Below are 18,008 nucleotides of genomic sequence, written 5' to 3' on the forward strand. Positions count from 1 at the left end.
TGTAAATGACCATAGATTCCATAAAACAGTAATAATGTCTTTTGGGATTTAAAAATGCGTAGAATTCAAATGCACAACAACAATCGTAGATAATCGGAAAAGGGGTCAATGGAGTTTGTCTTCTAAAGTCTTTATATCATTCTGGAGAGGAGAAAGGTGTTGATTCACTTTATAGTTTGAAAATACACTTGATGAAATTTGTGGAAAGAGAATGTCTGTAACTTCGAAACTAGTATAGGGAAAGAATGATTTTTTTTTTAAAATCAGTCTAAATGAGGGCAAGAAAAGATAGGACAAGTGGTAAAATAAAGAACACAAAATGAAGACATTTAAAATATATCAGGAGTAGGTAACACTAAAGAGGCTAAAGTAACGTATGTTAGGTAGAGCCCCGGGGTGTTGGATGGCGACCACAGTAAAACCACAGGGGACAGTGAAATAGAGAAGTTTGTAACCCCCAGGTACCTGGAGGGGCCACGTGGGGATGTCCAGGCAGGGTGCCTGGGGCACATGAGGGTCCAAAGAGCAGGGTTTTAGCAAACTTCCAGGCCTCTTACCTATGGGGCAGTGAGGGCAAGGCCCTCGAAGGTGGGGAAGAATGCTCATCACACAGAGCAGTCATACCAGGAATTTACGTTTACCTGTGACTGTGTGGGCTGTGACCGAAGTCCTGTGCGCGGGGGAGGCTCGCGTCAGCTCAAGGCCTCATGCAGGCCGCAACGGGGGCTTCCATGGCAAAGACACCGTGGGGCGAGGCAGCTCAACTCGCCCCAGCAGCTCTGTGTTGCCTTTAAGCTGCGCGTGTCAATCAGAAACACTCGGACAGGTCCCGAGTGAAAGGGCAGATACAAACCAAACGAGAGGTGCTTAAGTTCCGTTCATATCTGGCAAGACGGATGACAAGGTAAAAAAAACACTACTTAACGAAGAGAATCAGTTGGTAGAGAAGGCTCAGTCCACCAAGTAGATGTTCGTTTAAATGTGTGTGCACCAGAAATAGAATAAGTTCCCGTCAATACACTTGAAAATTCAGGCGACATAGTGACGTTCCTGGAAAAACATAACATCCCAAAACTGGCTCAAAAAGAATACCTGAATATTCCTTTAATCATTAAAGAAATAGAATCCAAAGATCATTCCTTGAAGAAAACTATAAGCCTACATACCCTCACCGGCGTGTTCTAAAAATACCTGAGGAGGAAATAATTCCAGTCTTACATAAACCCTTCTAAAGAACAGAAAAGGAGTTAATGCTGCCTAACTCATTTTATGAGATCAGTGTCACCTTGATATCAAAACCCAACAACTATAAGAAAGGAAAATTACTTTTCCTTTTTGCCCATGAATCTAGATGTAAAAAAAAATTTTTTTAAAGATGTTATTTATTTGAAAGAGAGAGAGAACAAGCTGGGGAGAGGCAGAGGGAGAAGCATGCTCCCCGCTGAGCAGGGAGCCCGATATGGGTCTCGATTCCCAGGACCCCAGCCAGGATCATGACCTGAGCAGAAGGCAGACACTTAAGTGACAGAGCCACCCACGTGCTCCCAGATGTAAAAACTCTCTCTCTCTCCCTTTTTTTTTTTTAAGATTTATTTATTTGAGAAAGAGAGAGTGAGAGAGAGCACAAGCCAGGGAGAGAGGGAGAGGGAGAATCAGATTTCCCGCTGAGCAGGGAGCCCAGCTCGGGGCTGGATCCAAAGACCCCGGGATCATGACCTGAGCCAAAGGCAGATGCTTAACCAACTGAGCCACCCAGGTGCCCTAGATATAAAAACTCTTAAAGTGTTTTTTAAAAGATGTTCTGTTTCTTCACCAAATGGTTATTATATGAGAGTTTGTTATAATAATTATTTGTTAAAACATGAATTTATTTTTTATATACTTTTTTATATGTGTATTTCACAATTTAAAAAATTTTAAATCATGGCTTATTACCAGAAGAACTAAAATCAAAAGTGATCAGGACGGGTTTCCTCTGGGGAATCCAAGGGGTAAAATAGGAAACATTTTATTAAAAAAAATTTTTTTAAGCAACTATTTTGGGGCACCAGGCTGGCTCAGTCAGTGGAGTGTGCAACGATCTCAGGGTTGTGTGTTTGACCCCCATGTTGGGTGTAGAGATTACTTAAAAGCCCCGAGTTGCTTTTCGTTGTGAACTTTTCTTCAGTGATTGAGTTGATACCAGGTTGAGTCCGTTACTTTGGTAAAACTACGTTTAAAGAAAAATTTCAAATCAAAAGAAGTGAAGAAAAAAGATAAATTAAAAACCCCAGTTTCATGGTTTTTATCTAGGTATGTTCTGCACTCTTTGACTAATTAAAACTAGTAAACCAGAAAGTAATGGAAACTATCTGGAAAATCCCTGCTGGGGTGTTCAGGGAGCCAGCCCAGGCCAAAGTCACTGAAAATTGCCTGACAAGTGAGATAGACCCACACACAGGCCACCCGCTCTCATTCGCCGGCCAGCAAGCCTTGGAAGTAAGGCCCACGCGGTACCCAGAGACACCCTCCGCTCGGAATTGGGCAGCCTCTGTGCACATGACTCTGCCTGTTCAGTTCTGGTTATTACATGAGAGCTGACCAAGAGAGTCAGTGAAGAAATAACTCCCCTCTCAAGCATCATTTTGCCAGAACTACATGTTGAAATTGTTTGCCTTCCTTGTTCTTTTGTTGCTTTTATCATAAAAACATAGAATTACTTTTAGTATGACATAGAATTTGGTCTAGCATTAGGATTTGGGGGAGGCAATTATAACTATGTAAATCAATGAAGCGGTCTTAAGTTCTTTCTGGAAGGAATATAGGGTACAAATAAGTATATCTATACAAAGGCATAAGCAACAGTTATGAGCAGGAAAAGCATTAGATCGTTACCCTCAAAAAATTGTGTGTCCAGGCCCCGGGAGTTCCATCCCAGGCCCTTGGGGGTGGGGGGATGAGCAGCGTTTCCACGGGGGGCCTTCCACAGACCCCCCACGGGCTGGCAGGCTGGGCTGCCCCTCGCTTGCCTGGCAGCGGCTGCCTGGTGTTAGCTTCAGTGTGCCGGATCCAAGCCTGTGATGTTTTTGCCCGCCAGCCGGTTGCAGAAGGAAGAGGAGAACGGAGGCACCGAGATGGAAGAGTTGATGGGGAAGTTGGCACTGCTGCAAGTGCAGAAGCAGAGCCTGCTCGTAGAGAAGAACAGTCTGGCAGCTAAAAACCGAGCGCTGGGAGCTGAACTGGACAGGGCCCAGAAAATAAATAGGTTTTTATCTATTTTTTCTTAAGCTAGTTTGGTTTTTTTGTTTTGGGGGGTGGTTTTGTTTTTTTTTGTTTGTTTTTTTAGTATTAAAAAGAGAAAATTAAATCTTCCGTTTTGTTTTCTTTGTCTTTTCTTTTTCTAATATTGGCTGTAAAATGGAAAAGGATCATTGAGATTACTGGGTATCAAAAGTACGGTAAAGGCTGTCTGTTGACCAGCATTAGCCAACATTTCTCAAGTTTATAGTTCAACTATAGTTGATAGTCACAATGATGACCCTAAGACTCTGAAAGCCCTAGAAGTTCTTTCCTACACATTTCCCAAAAGTTGGCTTTGGGGTAACTGGATTCCTTTTTCAAAACCATCTTTTAGAACACGATCCAAAAAATGAATGGAATAATACTTAAGTAGCCTATTAACTGCCTTAAGCATTTTGTGATTCCTGTTGACTTGGCTTGGAGTCGATAATTATGCTTCACTTAAATTTAAACTCATTCACCTCTTCCCACCCTGAAACTTAATAGAAGATTTAGGTTGGCGAAGAATACATTTAAATGCTAACGTAATGATGCAGATTTTCACTATGTCCCAGCCATTCAGGCTAATGAGTTTTTTCTTCCACCATTTGGGAAAACTCTCTAGGAGGTCTCAAAAGAAAATTGATGTTCTCAAAAAGCAAGTGGAAAAAGCCATGGAGAATGAAATGTCTGCTCACCAGTACCTGGCAAATCTTGTTGGCCTGGCCGAGAATATAACCCAGGAACGCGACAATCTTAAGTATTTGGTAAGCTCCCTCACTTTCTTCGAGTACACTGAAAATTAATATGCAAACATAATTTTAAGAGCATTTTCTTGGGGCAGCTGGGTGGCTCAGTCGGTTGAGCATCCGACCCTTGATTTCGGCTCAGGTCATGATCTCAGGGTTGTGGGATCGAGCCCCGAGTCAGGCTCCACGCTCAGTGGGGAGTCCGTTTGAGATTCGCTCTCTCCTTCTCCGTTTGCCTCATACCCCCGCTCGCTCTCCCTGTCTCTCTCTCTCAAATAAAAATTTTTAAGAGCATTTTCATTACAAAATTATCCATAAAAAACTTCATCTTTTTAAGTTTTAACTACACATTTTCAGATTCTCCAAAATGTTAGCTTTCAACCATGGAGGAAAAACATTTTTGAAAGACAAATAACCCAGACTTTCAAATAATGGTAAATGAAATTTTAGAAAGTAAACTAATGGGGGCGCCTGGGTAGTGCAGTTGTTGGGCGTCTGCCTTCAGCTCAGGGCGTGATCCCGGCGTTACGGGATCGAGCCCTACATCAGGCTCCTCCGCTGGAAGCCTGCTTCTTCCTCTCCCACTCCCCCTGCTTGTGTTCCCTCTCTCGCTGGCTGTCTCTGTCAAATAAATAAATAAAATCTTAAAAAAAAAAAAAAAAGAAAGAAAGTAAACTAATGGAATTAGTCCATTTAACCAAATAGAGCAGTGGTCATCAGGTGTTTATTACTCATGCATCTTCATATTCTGTCCGTAAAGCTGACTCAATGTGTTTCCTGTCTGAAGATGAAACAGAGCCATAGGCAGGTTAAATAAAGTTCAGCCCATGTTGCTTCTGGCAGCTCTGGTCCCAAGGACAGAACCCAGTGGTTCATCGCTGGGCCTAGATGACGGAGCACTGCCCGGCCAGCAGGAGCAATGCCGCCGACATGATTCTTGGCATTTCCACACTGGTTTTATTTTATTTTTTTTAAACAGTTTAATCCTCACGTTTCTCTTTTTTTTATGATTTTATTTATTTGAGAGAGAGAGCAAGCACGAGCGGGGGTGGGGGGGCAAAGGGAGAAGCAGACTCATTCCTGAGCAGGGAGCCCAATGTGGGGCTCAATCCCAGGACCCTGTCTTCGTGACCTGAGCCAAAGGCAGACACTCAACTCACTACCACGCAGGCACCCCTTCCACAATGATTTTAAAAGGTGTCAGCCATAGGGCTGCGCAGTGAAAGAAGACAGACTATGCCAAGCTGGACGCAGTAGAAAAGCCCAATAGAATTTGCCACAAAATAGGAGTTATGTAACGATATCTCCAAGTGTTGAAATTACAAGCAATTAAAAAGAAATCTTCTTGCTTACTTGCACTTTATGATTTTTCAGCTTTGAGCGTTCAACCATGTTGCTATTTACATACATTTAAGCGTTTGTCTAAGCAATGTTGCAAATCTCTGGTAGCATAGGATTAGAAGTAATAAAGGAGTGGTTGTCATAACGGAGGAGAGCAGAGGACCTCCTGAGACAGTTGGAAATTGGCACACTTGGAGTCACTCAGCCCTTCTCCCAGATGATGGTGTGGGGAGTCTGTCAGGATTTGGCGCAGGCTTATTCACATCTGCTAGGAAGACTTTAAGCTCCTCCATAGGAAAGTGGACATAGGCTTTTACTATTGTTTACATAAGAGGAAATATAAATAGCACACAGCTCTTGGGGGAAAATGTGACCCTTACTTGTAATAAAAGATGCTAATTAAACCAATGTTGAGATACCATTCTGTACTTACAAGGTCACCAAAAAAAAAATTTTTTTTTTTAATGATAATAGTTGTTGGTAGGAGTGTTACTGGTGATCTCTAAGTCCTTCCCAGGTCTTTTAGAAGCAATGTGACTCAGACACAGCGTGGTAGGAGACTAAGCCTGCACCCCCCCTCCCCTGGCAGCCCCCCTCCTGGGAGGTCACCACCCTAACCTGTGCTGGACTCGGGCGCTCTCTGTAGCAGTGCCGAGCACCGTTGTCCCCTTCTGCCGTGCCTGCTGGGCTTACCCATGGGAATGGCAAGAGTGCAAAGCAGAGGCTTACTCAAAAATGGGAAGTGCCAAACGGCTCATTCGTCTAAGCAGACATTCATGGGCACCCCGCTAACAGTGGAACACTGTTAGCGCAAGGCCCGTTTGTTTGCAGGGCAGCGCACGCGGGCTCCCCCAGGAGGCAGGCCCTGTACCTCCCATGTGGGCCGGTGAGCTCCCAGGTTTCCATGATGAAATTGAGATCCTACCCAACCCTCAACACTCTCTCTTAGGCCCACCCCTCATATTTGTGGGCCCAGGATGGGGATATAAATGGGAGCCATATACTATTTGTCCAAATACTTAGAAGTTAGAAGTTAAGCCAATGATCTGTCAATGAGATGTGTTCTCTCCTCCTGCCTTGACCTTTGTTATTATGGCCTGTAAGTGAGGCTTGGGTTCAGAATCCTTAGACCCCTCAGATGTGGGGGAGCTGCTTTCATTCCACCTTACCTCTGCCCACCACAAGGGACTTCTGTGTGTATACTGACACTGCTGTCCCCTTGCCGCTGCAAGCTCCTTGCACCCGGGAGCCCCAAGGTCAGCCCCTCTAGCTGGGGTCCAGCGGTAGTACTGGCTGCCTCTGCCCTGCCCTGGGACTATGGGCCAAGTATCCCAACCTTACCCTGTCCTGGTCTCCTAGACCTTAATTTATTGAAAGTGGCATCTTGATTTTTTTTTTTTTAAGATTTTATTTATTTGTCAGAGAGAGTGCACAAGCAGGGAAAGCGGCAGGCAGAGGGAGAAGCAGCCTCCCCCCGAGCAGGGGGCCTGATGCGGAGCTCGATCCCAGGACTCTGGGATCATGACCTGAGCCAAAGGCAGACACTTAACCAACTGAGCCACCCAGGTGTCCCAAAAGTGCCATCTTAATTTCTAATCCTACCATTAGGATGGGTTTTCTGTGTGACTTATGGCAAGTTATTTAACTTCCTGTGTCTTATTTTTCCTTTTTGAAGGAAATCAAGTGAAATCAAATTGTCTTCCTGGCCTGCCTTAGAAGGAATGCTCACCTTTGCTTTTTTAATTTTAGCATTTGAAAAAATTTACAGTGTGTAGCAATTCATGTCCCACGTGGCTATTAATCTAAATCATTCAGCTTCAAATGACATCCCTCTTGGATGTGATGCTGTCACATTTGGCTTGGTGAATGGCATTGTGCATTCACGTTATCCTTAATTTTGTAATTACCCAAGTAGTCGAGCTAAAAGTTTATTTGCATCTTGGCACGTATTCCTTGGATACGATTGAAGGAATGCTGTCTTCCAGAGGAACAGAGAGGTGTGCTGGAAGTCCTTACAACACATTCCCCTTGGTTGGGGGGGCTCCATCTTCTGATGGTGCCCAGGAGGGGCACCCGGCCTGCTGTTCTGGGTTCTCACCCCTCCTCAGCTACTGGCCCAAGTTCTGTCCACCTCTCTCACACAGGAGTGGGAGGCAGGCAGGGTGGTGGGCCGCACGAGTGGCAGAATGGAGATTATGTATCAGGAGTAATGTTCTTGGCAGAAGAATTACTATTTTAATTTTTCCGTTAAACTCAGAGCCCCTTATTTTTCTTTTCACTTTTCTCCTGAGGCTAAATGTTTAGAAAGTGAGAAGCATGGAGCTCTCAACAAAATCATGAAAGGCAGTATTCGCTTGGGAAGGTTAGAAGAAAAAGTCAAGGTAAGTGGCCGTTAGCCTCAGAGGTTTCTGTTTTCAAACAGAAGCAGCGGCTTGCAGCGTCAGACTTCCATGTTTAAGAAAGTGACTCATGTTGCGACTGTATCACTCGTCATCCTCAGGGTGAAGCGGTATTGCTTAGAGCACCAATCGCTCATTAAACAGACCGGTTTACCTGCACAATAAGATACCATGCAGCTGTTTAAAAGAAAATTTAAAAAAAGCTATGGAGAATTCTCCAGGCTCTATCCTGAAATTAATGTGCAGGCTTTATTCTCAAGTCCAGCATTCTTTGGTTCAGCTGCGGATCAGGCTTGACCCTTTCCTCTCTAGCTTAATCCTACTTGCACCCTCTGGTTTCTCTGCCCAAGAAAACTGTTGTCAGGGCACCAACTCTCCTCACCTAGGCCACCTCCCTCACCTACCTCTGATCTCCCCGACATCTGCTGGCCTCTGCATCTGCATGCACAGCCTTACCAGCCAGACTGACTTCTCTGGAGCAGGAGCCGGGGTGTGGGCAGGCTAGAGGCCTGGGCGGGGAGGCAGGGAGCCTGTGGGTTTTAAAGGGGAAGGTCTGTGAGAGCATGTAGCTCTAGAGTGGCGAATAAGATCTAGGACCTCTGTCAGATGATGATTAAAAGGGCCTGACACGTGGAGAAATTGATGATATTTACGTGTTGGGAAATTAACAAACTAAGACATATGAAACATCGGCTGGCTTTGTGTGCATAAGTATGTTGCTGGGTGAGCGGCAGGTGTATGTATGTATGTAAATATATCATGACTTTGTTTTAGGGAATGTAAGTCCGAAATTATTTATTTTTTAAAAGTTAAATAAAATTCAACTTCTAATTGCTCAGACCTAATGCAAAGTATAGATTTTTTCCCCCTGATGTTTCATGAATATTGCCCAAATAACACAAACATCAAGTTTTGGAAGCCACATAACCTGTTCATCATGGTTTTCAAGTGGTACAGACAGAGATGCTCCCTGAGGGGCTTTCTGGTTTCCAGTAAGGTCTGCCCCATGCAACATCCCTGAGCTGTCCTTACCCTGTTCTGGAATCTGCCTGGATCTGGGCCTTCCCCAGGGAAGAGCACCTCTCTCTAACTAAATTCAGAGAGGGCTGGCCTACCCACCAGCACATCACTGTTCTCACTGAAAATGGGCAGTGGTCTTTGAGGTGAGGAATGTTCCCACCACAGGTCCAGGGAACTCATTGCTCCTGTGGGCCAGAGCTGCTCCACTCCTGCGCCCAAATATGGGCTTGTAGGCGTGGTGCCCAAAGGGTTGCTTTGCTAAAAGGAAAGTTGAAAATGCTGCGTGCGTCCTCCACCCAGAACTCAGGGCAACTTATCCTGAGGCTTCAGGTGGTAGGAATGATTTAATTTAACCAGATAGGTTTTGGAGTTGTGTTGACTTCTAAAATGTCATTAGAGATTCCTAGCAGACATCGTGGTTTTCTGGGAATTTTATTTCTGACGGTTTTAAAGTCAGTGAGGATATGGTTAAGTTTAATCTTCAAGTACACTTAGTTGTTACACTCTAACTAGGTAGGATAAAGAAAAAGAAATCCATATCTAGACAGGGGCACCTGGGTGGCTCCGTTGGTTGAGCGTCCAACTCTTGGTTTCAAATCAGGTTGTTATCTTGCAGTCATGGGATCAAGCCCTGCATCAGCCTCCATGCTCAGTGGAGAGTCTGCTNCCCGACATCTGCTGGCCTCTGCATCTGCATGCACAGCCTTACCAGCCAGACTGACTTCTCTGGAGCAGGAGCCGGGGTGTGGGCAGGCTAGAGGCCTGGGCGGGGAGGCAGGGAGCCTGTGGGTTTTAAAGGGGAAGGTCTGTGAGAGCATGTAGCTCTAGAGTGGCGAATAAGATCTAGGACCTCTGTCAGATGATGATTAAAAGGGCCTGACACGTGGAGAAATTGATGATATTTACGTGTTGGGAAATTAACAAACTAAGACATATGAAACATCGGCTGGCTTTGTGTGCATAAGTATGTTGCTGGGTGAGCGGCAGGTGTATGTATGTATGTAAATATATCATGACTTTGTTTTAGGGAATGTAAGTCCGAAATTATTTATTTTTTAAAAGTTAAATAAAATTCAACTTCTAATTGCTCAGACCTAATGCAAAGTATAGATTTTTTCCCCCTGATGTTTCATGAATATTGCCCAAATAACACAAACATCAAGTTTTGGAAGCCACATAGCCTGTTCATCATGGTTTTCAAGTGGTACAGACAGAGATGCTCCCTGAGGGGCTTTCTGGTTTCCAGTAAGGTCTGCCCCATGCAACATCCCTGAGCTGTCCTTACCCTGTTCTGGAATCTGCCTGGATCTGGGCCTTCCCCAGGGAAGAGCACCTCTCTCTAACTAAATTCAGAGAGGGCTGGCCTACCCACCAGCACATCACTGTTCTCACTGAAAATGGGCAGTGGTCTTTGAGGTGAGGAATGTTCCCACCACAGGTCCAGGGAACTCATTGCTCCTGTGGGCCAGAGCTGCTCCACTCCTGCGCCCAAATATGGGCTTGTAGGCGTGGTGCCCAAAGGGTTGCTTTGCTAAAAGGAAAGTTGAAAATGCTGCGTGCGTCCTCCACCCAGAACTCAGGGCAACTTATCCTGAGGCTTCAGGTGGTAGGAATGATTTAATTTAACCAGATAGGTTTTGGAGTTGTGTTGACTTCTAAAATGTCATTAGAGATTCCTAGCAGACATCGTGGTTTTCTGGGAATTTTATTTCTGACGGTTTTAAAGTCAGTGAGGATATGGTTAAGTTTAATCTTCAAGTACACTTAGTTGTTACACTCTAACTAGGTAGGATAAAGAAAAAGAAATCCATATCTAGACAGGGGCACCTGGGTGGCTCCGTTGGTTGAGCGTCCAACTCTTGGTTTCAAATCAGGTTGTTATCTTGCAGTCATGGGATCAAGCCCTGCATCAGCCTCCATGCTCAGTGGAGAGTCTGCTTGTCCCTCTCCCTCTGCTCCCCCCAGCTATCTCTCTCTCAAATAAATAAATAAATAAATAAATAAATAAATAAATCTGCAGGAAGGGAGGAAGGGAGGGAGGGAGAGGGGGAGAGAGAGAGAAAAGCAAGAAAACAAACCTTGGACACCCAGGCAGAAGGCCAAAACATAAGAAAAANTAAGACATATGAAACATCGGCTGGCTTTGTGTGCATAAGTATGTTGCTGGGTGAACGGCAGGTGTATGTATGTATGTAAATATATCATGACTTTGTTTTAGGGAACGTAAGTCCGAAATTATTTATTTTTTAAAAGTTAAATAAAATTCAACTTCTAATTGCTCAGACCTAATGCAAAGTATAGATTTTTTCCCCCTGATGTTTCATGAATATTGCCCAAATAACACAAACATCAAGTTTTGGAAGCCACATAGCCTGTTCATCATGGTTTTCAAGTGGTACAGACAGAGATGCTCCCTGAGGGGCTTTCTGGTTTCCAGTAAGGTCTGCCCCATGCAACATCCCTGAGCTGTCCTTACCCTGTTCTGGAATCTGCCTGGATCTGGGCCTTCCCCAGGGAAGAGCACCTCTCTCTAACTAAATTCAGAGAGGGCTGGCCTACCCACCAGCACATCACTGTTCTCACTGAAAATGGGCAGTGGTCTTTGAGGTGAGGAATGTTCCCACCACAGGTCCAGGGAACTCATTGCTCCTGTGGGCCAGAGCTGCTCCACTCCTGCGCCCAAATATGGGCTTGTAGGCGTGGTGCCCAAAGGGTTACTTTGCTAAAAGGAAAGTTGAAAATGCTGCGTGCGTCCTCCACCCAGAACTCAGGGCAACTTATCCTGAGGCTTCAGGTGGTAGGAATGATTTAATTTAACCAGATAGGTTTTGGAGTTGTGTTGACTTCTAAAATGTCATTAGAGATTCCTAGCAGACATCGTGGTTTTCTGGGAATTTTATTTCTGACGGTTTTAAAGTCAGTGAGGATATGGTTAAGTTTAATCTTCAAGTACACTTAGTTGTTACACTCTAACTAGGTAGGATAAAGAAAAAGAAATCCATATCTAGACAGGGGCACCTGGGTGGCTCCGTTGGTTGAGCGTCCAACTCTTGGTTTCAAATCAGGTTGTTATCTTGCAGTCATGGGATCAAGCCCTGCATCAGCCTCCATGCTCAGTGGAGAGTCTGCTTGTCCCTCTCCCTCTGCTCCCCCCAGCTATCTCTCTCTCAAATAAATAAATAAATAAATAAATAAATAAATAAATCTGCAGGAAGGGAGGAAGGGAGGGAGGGAGAGGGGGAGAGAGAGAGAAAAGCAAGAAAACAAACCTTGGACACCCAGGCAGAAGGCCAAAACATAAGAAAAAGAAAACCATGTTGGCATCCCACTTCTCCACAGCAATACTGAATGCCAGAGAGCAGTTCAATGCCTTCTATAAATATTCGAGCAAAGAGTATGAGCCAAAGATGTTTCCATCCAACCAAGCTACTCTTCAGACAGTTTTGACCATGTAAGAACTGTGGGCACTTTTTCCATAACTTTCACCTGAAGATTAATCAACTTGAGTTCAGCCAATCAAGAAACAATTGGGCAAATTTCAGAAAAGTACTGGTAGTGAGCAAAGGATATATTTAACTGGGAAAAGACTTCAGCGAAGCAGGGATAAGGCTGATGGAATAAAATGTATATGTTTTTTGACAATGTGGAATTAAGACAAGGAAAAACTGACAGGTCAAGGAGGTAGGAAAGTAGAAAGAACAAACCGGCTGATTGCGTCATACGTCATAACTAAGAGTTCAAGGGGTATCATTTCAAGCAAAAAAATCAAGTAAGAAAGCTTTAGCGTATTTAAGTAGGGCAAGAAAAGGTTGTTGTGAGCTAACATTATGTTGCTTTTGATTAATGAGTGGACTAAGGACATGTAATATAAAGGCATGAGAATAGAAGTCACCACAATAATCAAGAGAGATCCATTCCTAAATAGTATTACAACAGTGAAAAGAAGAGAGAAAACGGACTACATTAAGGTCTTTAAAAATGTATGTGGATAAAACAAAATAACAAAATTGAGACCAAATACGAATGAGCTTAATTCACACATTAAAAGAAAACAGATTGATAATGAAACAAACGGAATTCCATGATAGAGCCAGAGACAGTCTGAACAAAGTGCCTCAGAAAGCTGAAGAGTAAAAGAGTGAGTACAGATAATCCAGATTTATGCAGACAAAGTAAAGAAAGCAAAGTTGCAGTCTTTACATGTGCTGAGACAGAGTTCAGGCCAAAAGCACTAAATGAACCAAAAAAGGGAGGAGCCTTCATGATGTTAAACACTGCAATTAATAGTATAGAAGAGCTAGGAATATCTCTGCACTAAATAAACACAGCAAATCTGTAAAGTATAAACTATAGGACATACAAAGGGAAATAGAAACAGTAATAATAGGAGCTTTAATCTTCTCTTGGTCCAAGACAGATCAAGAGATTAAGCAAAAGTAACTAGGGATATAGAAGATTTAACAACCTAATCTATAAGGTTTATGTGTGTGTGTGTGTGTGTGTGTGTGTGTGTAATGATTGGTTGTAGATTAGCTCGAAAAATAACCCCTAGAGTAGAAATAAGGCACATTTGATGATCAAAAAGGTGAAAAACAGGGGCGCCTGGGTGGCACAGCGGTTAAGCGTCTGCCTTCGGCTCAGGGCATGATCCCAGCGTTATGGGATCGAGCCCCACATCAGGCTCCTCTGCTATGAGCCTGCTTCTTCCTCTCCCACTCCCTCTGCTTGTGTTCCCTCTCTCGCTGGCTGTCTCTATCTCTGTCAAATAAATAATAAATAAATAAAAATCTTAAAAAAGGTGAAAAACAGAAATTTATAAACAATCAGAAAGCAAAAAAAAAAATTCTTTTACCTGGAAATGTAAAAACTATGAGGTAAACCAATTGTTTGGTCAGAGGGAACGTATAAATTGTCAGTTTCTAAACGGAACTGATACACCAGTTAGAATGGCAAAGATTAAGGCAGAAAACAACACATGTTGGCGAGGATGTGGAGAAAGGGGAATCCTTTTACACTGTTCATGGGAATGCAAGCTGGTGCAGCCACTCTGGAAAACAGTGTGAAGGTTCCTCAAGACATTCAAAATAGAGCCACCCTGTGACATAGCAATTGTGCTACCAGGTATTTACCCCAAAGATACAGGTGTACTGAAAAGAAGGGGCACCTACACCCCAATGTTCATAGCAGCAACGTCCACAATAGTCAAACTGTGGAAAGAGCTGAGATGTCCATCAACAGACGAATGGATAAAGAAGACGTGGTCCATATATGCAATGGAATATGACTCAGCCATCAGAAAGGACGAATATCTACCATTTGCATCGATGCGGATGGAACTGGAGGGATTACGCTAAGTGAACTAAGTCAAGCAGAGAAAGACAGTTATATGGTTTCACTCCTATGCGGAACATAAGGAATAGCACAGAGGGCCATAGGGGAAGGGAGGGAAAGCTGAATGGGGAGAAATCAGAGAGGGAGACAAACCATGAGAGACTCTGGACTTCGAAATGGAATTGAATCTGTGTCAGGTACAAATTAGAAGCTATGTAACACCAGCTTTAGAAATGCTCAGAGGGAAGTCATACCTTAAATACTATCCAGTAAAAATGTTGAAGGAAAATAAATGAACCAGGCTTTTGTCTCTGTCCTCTGTTTACCAAGAGAGTGTGACAGACCTTGCCAGGTTGGTCTCTTTTTATTTGTAGCATATAAAAAACTAGGCCTGATGCAAATTAGAAATTTGGTTTTATTATACTTGACAGTTTTTGTTTTGTTTTGTTTTACTTTCTATGACTTTTATGATCCAGATTTGCCCTCCCAGATCAGACTTATGCACGGTATACTCATCATGGGCTCTGATCACCCAAGTGGGGAGGGTAAATGGCATCCCCTGGGAAGCCATCCCCTGGGCCGCGGGCAGCATCCCCTCACTCACACAGGGCCTCCCCCCCCCCCAGGGGTACAAGAAGCAGGCGGCCCTGAAAGTGGATGACATGAGTCACCGGCTGATGGAGCAGGAGGAAGACTTCGCTAGCCAGACCGCTCAGTACCGGCAGGAGGTGCGGCACCTGCACCGGCTGCTGCGGGACAAGCACGATATCCTGGAGCAGGCTCTGCAGCAGAAGAGGTGCGGCCGCCCCAGCCCCGTGCCCTGTGCTGAGTCTTGAACGTTTGCTAGAACTTTCCAGTAAACCCCCCCGGACTCGTTTGTTTTTTACATTGAAGCTTTATCTGAATGTAATATCGGTCTTGATTCCGATTTGCTCATTTTCTTTTTAAATTTTCCCCCCAGTAACTGACAGGATTGTGTAAGGTTAAGGTGTATACCATGATGATTTGATACATGTGTGTCTTGGGAAATGATTACCGCTGTTAGTTAACACCTCCCTCATCTCACTGAATCCCATTCTGTTGTGATGCTGGTGGCGGTGGTGGCGGTGACGGTGGGAACATTGAGGATCTGCTCTCTTAGCAACTTTCAAGTATGCAACACAGTGTTGTCCACACAGTCACCATGCCGTGCTCCTCGTGTTTCTTAATCCCCCTGTAGAACTCCCCGTCGTTTGAATACTGGACTCCCTAAATCAATCCAGGCCTCTAATTGTCCTTCCCTCTTCTCTCCTCTCTTTGATGCTTTTGTTTTATTCCATTTTCTTGGGAGATCTTTTATTTTTGATTCAATGTCTTCTTTCTGCTTTTCCTGTTTTTCATTTCTGAGGATCTTAAAATCTCCGATCGTCCCCTTCTCGTCCGTTCACAATCGGTAAGATGGTGGGAGGATTATGCTCTTTGCGCACGTATGGTACTCAGTCAGTGACACTTACCCTTTATGCAGATGCTAGAGGAAGTCTGTTAGAGACATCGGGGGTGTCGCATGCTCCATGAAGGTGAACGTAGTGGTCCCTCACATTGTTTTGGTTTTATACTCAAGTCTGCCTTTTCATAACGGCTGTGCTGTCTTTGACAGATGGGAATAGAAAGTGATGCACGCAGAAGAATCGTAATACACTCACGGGATTCCGTCAGGTTGTAGGAGGGTCCATGTATTTGATGTCACGCAGAAGGCAGATATCCGTTTGTTTTCCATCAGCCAGATGCTGCTCTTTTTTTTTTTTTTTAAAGATTTTCTTTATTTGTCAGAGAGAGAGAGCCCAAGCAGGGGGAGCGGCAGGCAGAGAGCACTGAGCAGGGGGCCCGACACGGGACTCCGTCCCAGAACCCTGGGGTCATGACCCGAGCCAAAGGCAGATGCTTAACCAACGGAGCCACGCAGGCGCCCCAGCCAGATGCTTCTTAAATGCAAGGCAGGATGAAGTCCTATCGATCATGGCTAGCATGGTTTCTGTAGTCACAGAAGTTCTTACCACCATAAACAGCTGCTTTGTAAAAAGTTGGGCCAATACCAAATTTCTTGCCGGATAGGTTTAGAATCACTCACAATAATAAAATGGCATTTTGTTTTTCCCTTTTCCCTTATTCCACTATCTGCCCTTAAATGGTTGGAAAGTTATGCATTCTATTTCTGTACTTTCAGTGGTTACCCTTAAAATTTTACCATGGATATTTAACGTTAAAAAATCTAAATTTAGGGGCGCCTGGGTGGCTCAGTTGGTTAAACGACCAACTCTTGATTTCAGCTCAGGTCTCGTTCTCAGGGTTGTGAGTTCAAGTCCTGCGTTGGGCTTAAAAAAAAAAATCTAAATTGAATCAACATCTCTACATTTTGTCCCCCAGTGCAAGTTCTAATACCCTTATCTAATTCTTTCCCCCCTCAGTTTATATGATATCATCTAGTGTCATTAGGTAGATAAAAGTGAAAAACAAAGATCTCTTTTATATCATTATCTTTAGCCCCGCAAATTAAATGTTATTAGTTTCTATATAGTTCTTCGTTTTGATTTACCCATAGGTACCAATTTCTTTACTTACTGATTATATAAACAAGACAACAGGCCCCAAATGGGCTTCACGTATGCTGGTCCCACATCACCAAACCAAGACTTGACTTAATTACAGTTTCGGCGCTTCCAGAAAGGGAATCTTAAACTAGTCAGTCAAGAATTGACTGGTCTGTGCTGCTTAGGTCATATGCCTGGGAGACCCCTGCCATCCCTAAAGGAAAGTAACTTTGCAATAACCAACCCACTTTTGCTGAGTATAGCTTCCTTGTTCCTGCTCCCTTCTGCCTATAAAAGTCTTTCATTTTGTACAGCTCCTTGGAGCTCCTTTCTCTCTGCTAGGTGGGATGCTGCCTGATTCAAGTCGAGTTTTGCTCAAATAAACGCTTAAGAATTTTCTTATGTCCTCAGTTTATCTTTTAACATATTCTCTCTTACATCTCAGACCTTATTTCTCAGATTAGTTTCCTTCTTTCTAAAATACATCATTTAGAAGTTTCCTTAGTTTATCTTTTAACATATTCTCTCTTACATCTCAGACCTTATTTCTCAGATTAGTTTCCTTCTTTCTAAAATACATCATTTAGAAGTTTCCTTAGTAAGAGTGTGTTGGGAGTAAGCTTTCTTAGTTTCTGTTTACCTGAAAATGTCGGCATTTTTCCTTCATCCTTCTAAGATAATTTTTGCTGGCTACACAATTTTACTTTGGCAGTCTTTTTCTCTCAGCATATTCTGTCTTCTCTGTTTGAGAAGTCTGTTTTGACAAATCAAAAGACAAGTCTCTGACAAACCTTTTGTCATTTTGTAAAATAGTTGACATGGGGCACCTGGGAGGTTCATTTGGTTAAGTGTCCAGCTATTAATCTCATTTCAGGTCTCGATCTCAGGGTCGTGAGTTCAAGCCCTGCATTGGGCTCCATGCNGGCATTTTTCCTTCATCCTTCTAAGATAATTTTTGCTGGCTACAGAATTTTACTTTGGCAGTCTTTTTCTCTCAGCATATTCTGTCTTCTCTGTTTGAGAAGTCTGTTTTGACAAAAGACAAGTCTCTGACAAACCTTTTGTCATTTTGTAAAATAGTTGACATGGGGCACCTGGGTGGTTCATTTGGTTAAGTGTCCAGCTATTAATCTCATTTCAGGTCTCGATCTCAGGGTCGTGAGTTCAAGCCCTGCATTGGGCTCCATGCTGGTTGTGGAGCCTACTTAAAAAGAAAAANCTGCATTGGGCTCCATGCTTGTTGTGGAGCCTACTTAAAAAGAAAAAAAAAAATTAAATCACAGGAACAGTGTAGTGTAGCCTACAATAAATGAGTAAATAACCGACCAACCATCTTTTTCCTT

General features: G+C 43.6%; 1 protein-coding gene across 2 annotated transcripts in view; it reads left to right on the forward strand.

Annotated features, from left to right (window-relative positions):
- Positions 1-18,008, forward strand: part of CEP89 (centrosomal protein 89) — a 73,097-nt gene that overhangs the window by 52,086 nt on the left and 3,003 nt on the right. For both annotated transcript variants that reach the window (XM_019810438.2, XM_002929732.4), the window contains exons 15-18: positions 3,077-3,244; positions 3,884-4,025; positions 7,640-7,729; positions 14,725-14,894. In XM_019810438.2, coding sequence (XP_019665997.2) covers positions 3,077-3,244; positions 3,884-4,025; positions 7,640-7,729; positions 14,725-14,894 — 570 coding nt within the window. The remainder of the gene's footprint in view (positions 1-3,076; positions 3,245-3,883; positions 4,026-7,639; positions 7,730-14,724; positions 14,895-18,008) is intronic.

Source organism: Ailuropoda melanoleuca, chromosome 12 (assembly GCF_002007445.2).
Source record: "Ailuropoda melanoleuca isolate Jingjing chromosome 12, ASM200744v2, whole genome shotgun sequence".
NCBI lineage: Eukaryota > Metazoa > Chordata > Mammalia > Carnivora > Ursidae > Ailuropoda > Ailuropoda melanoleuca.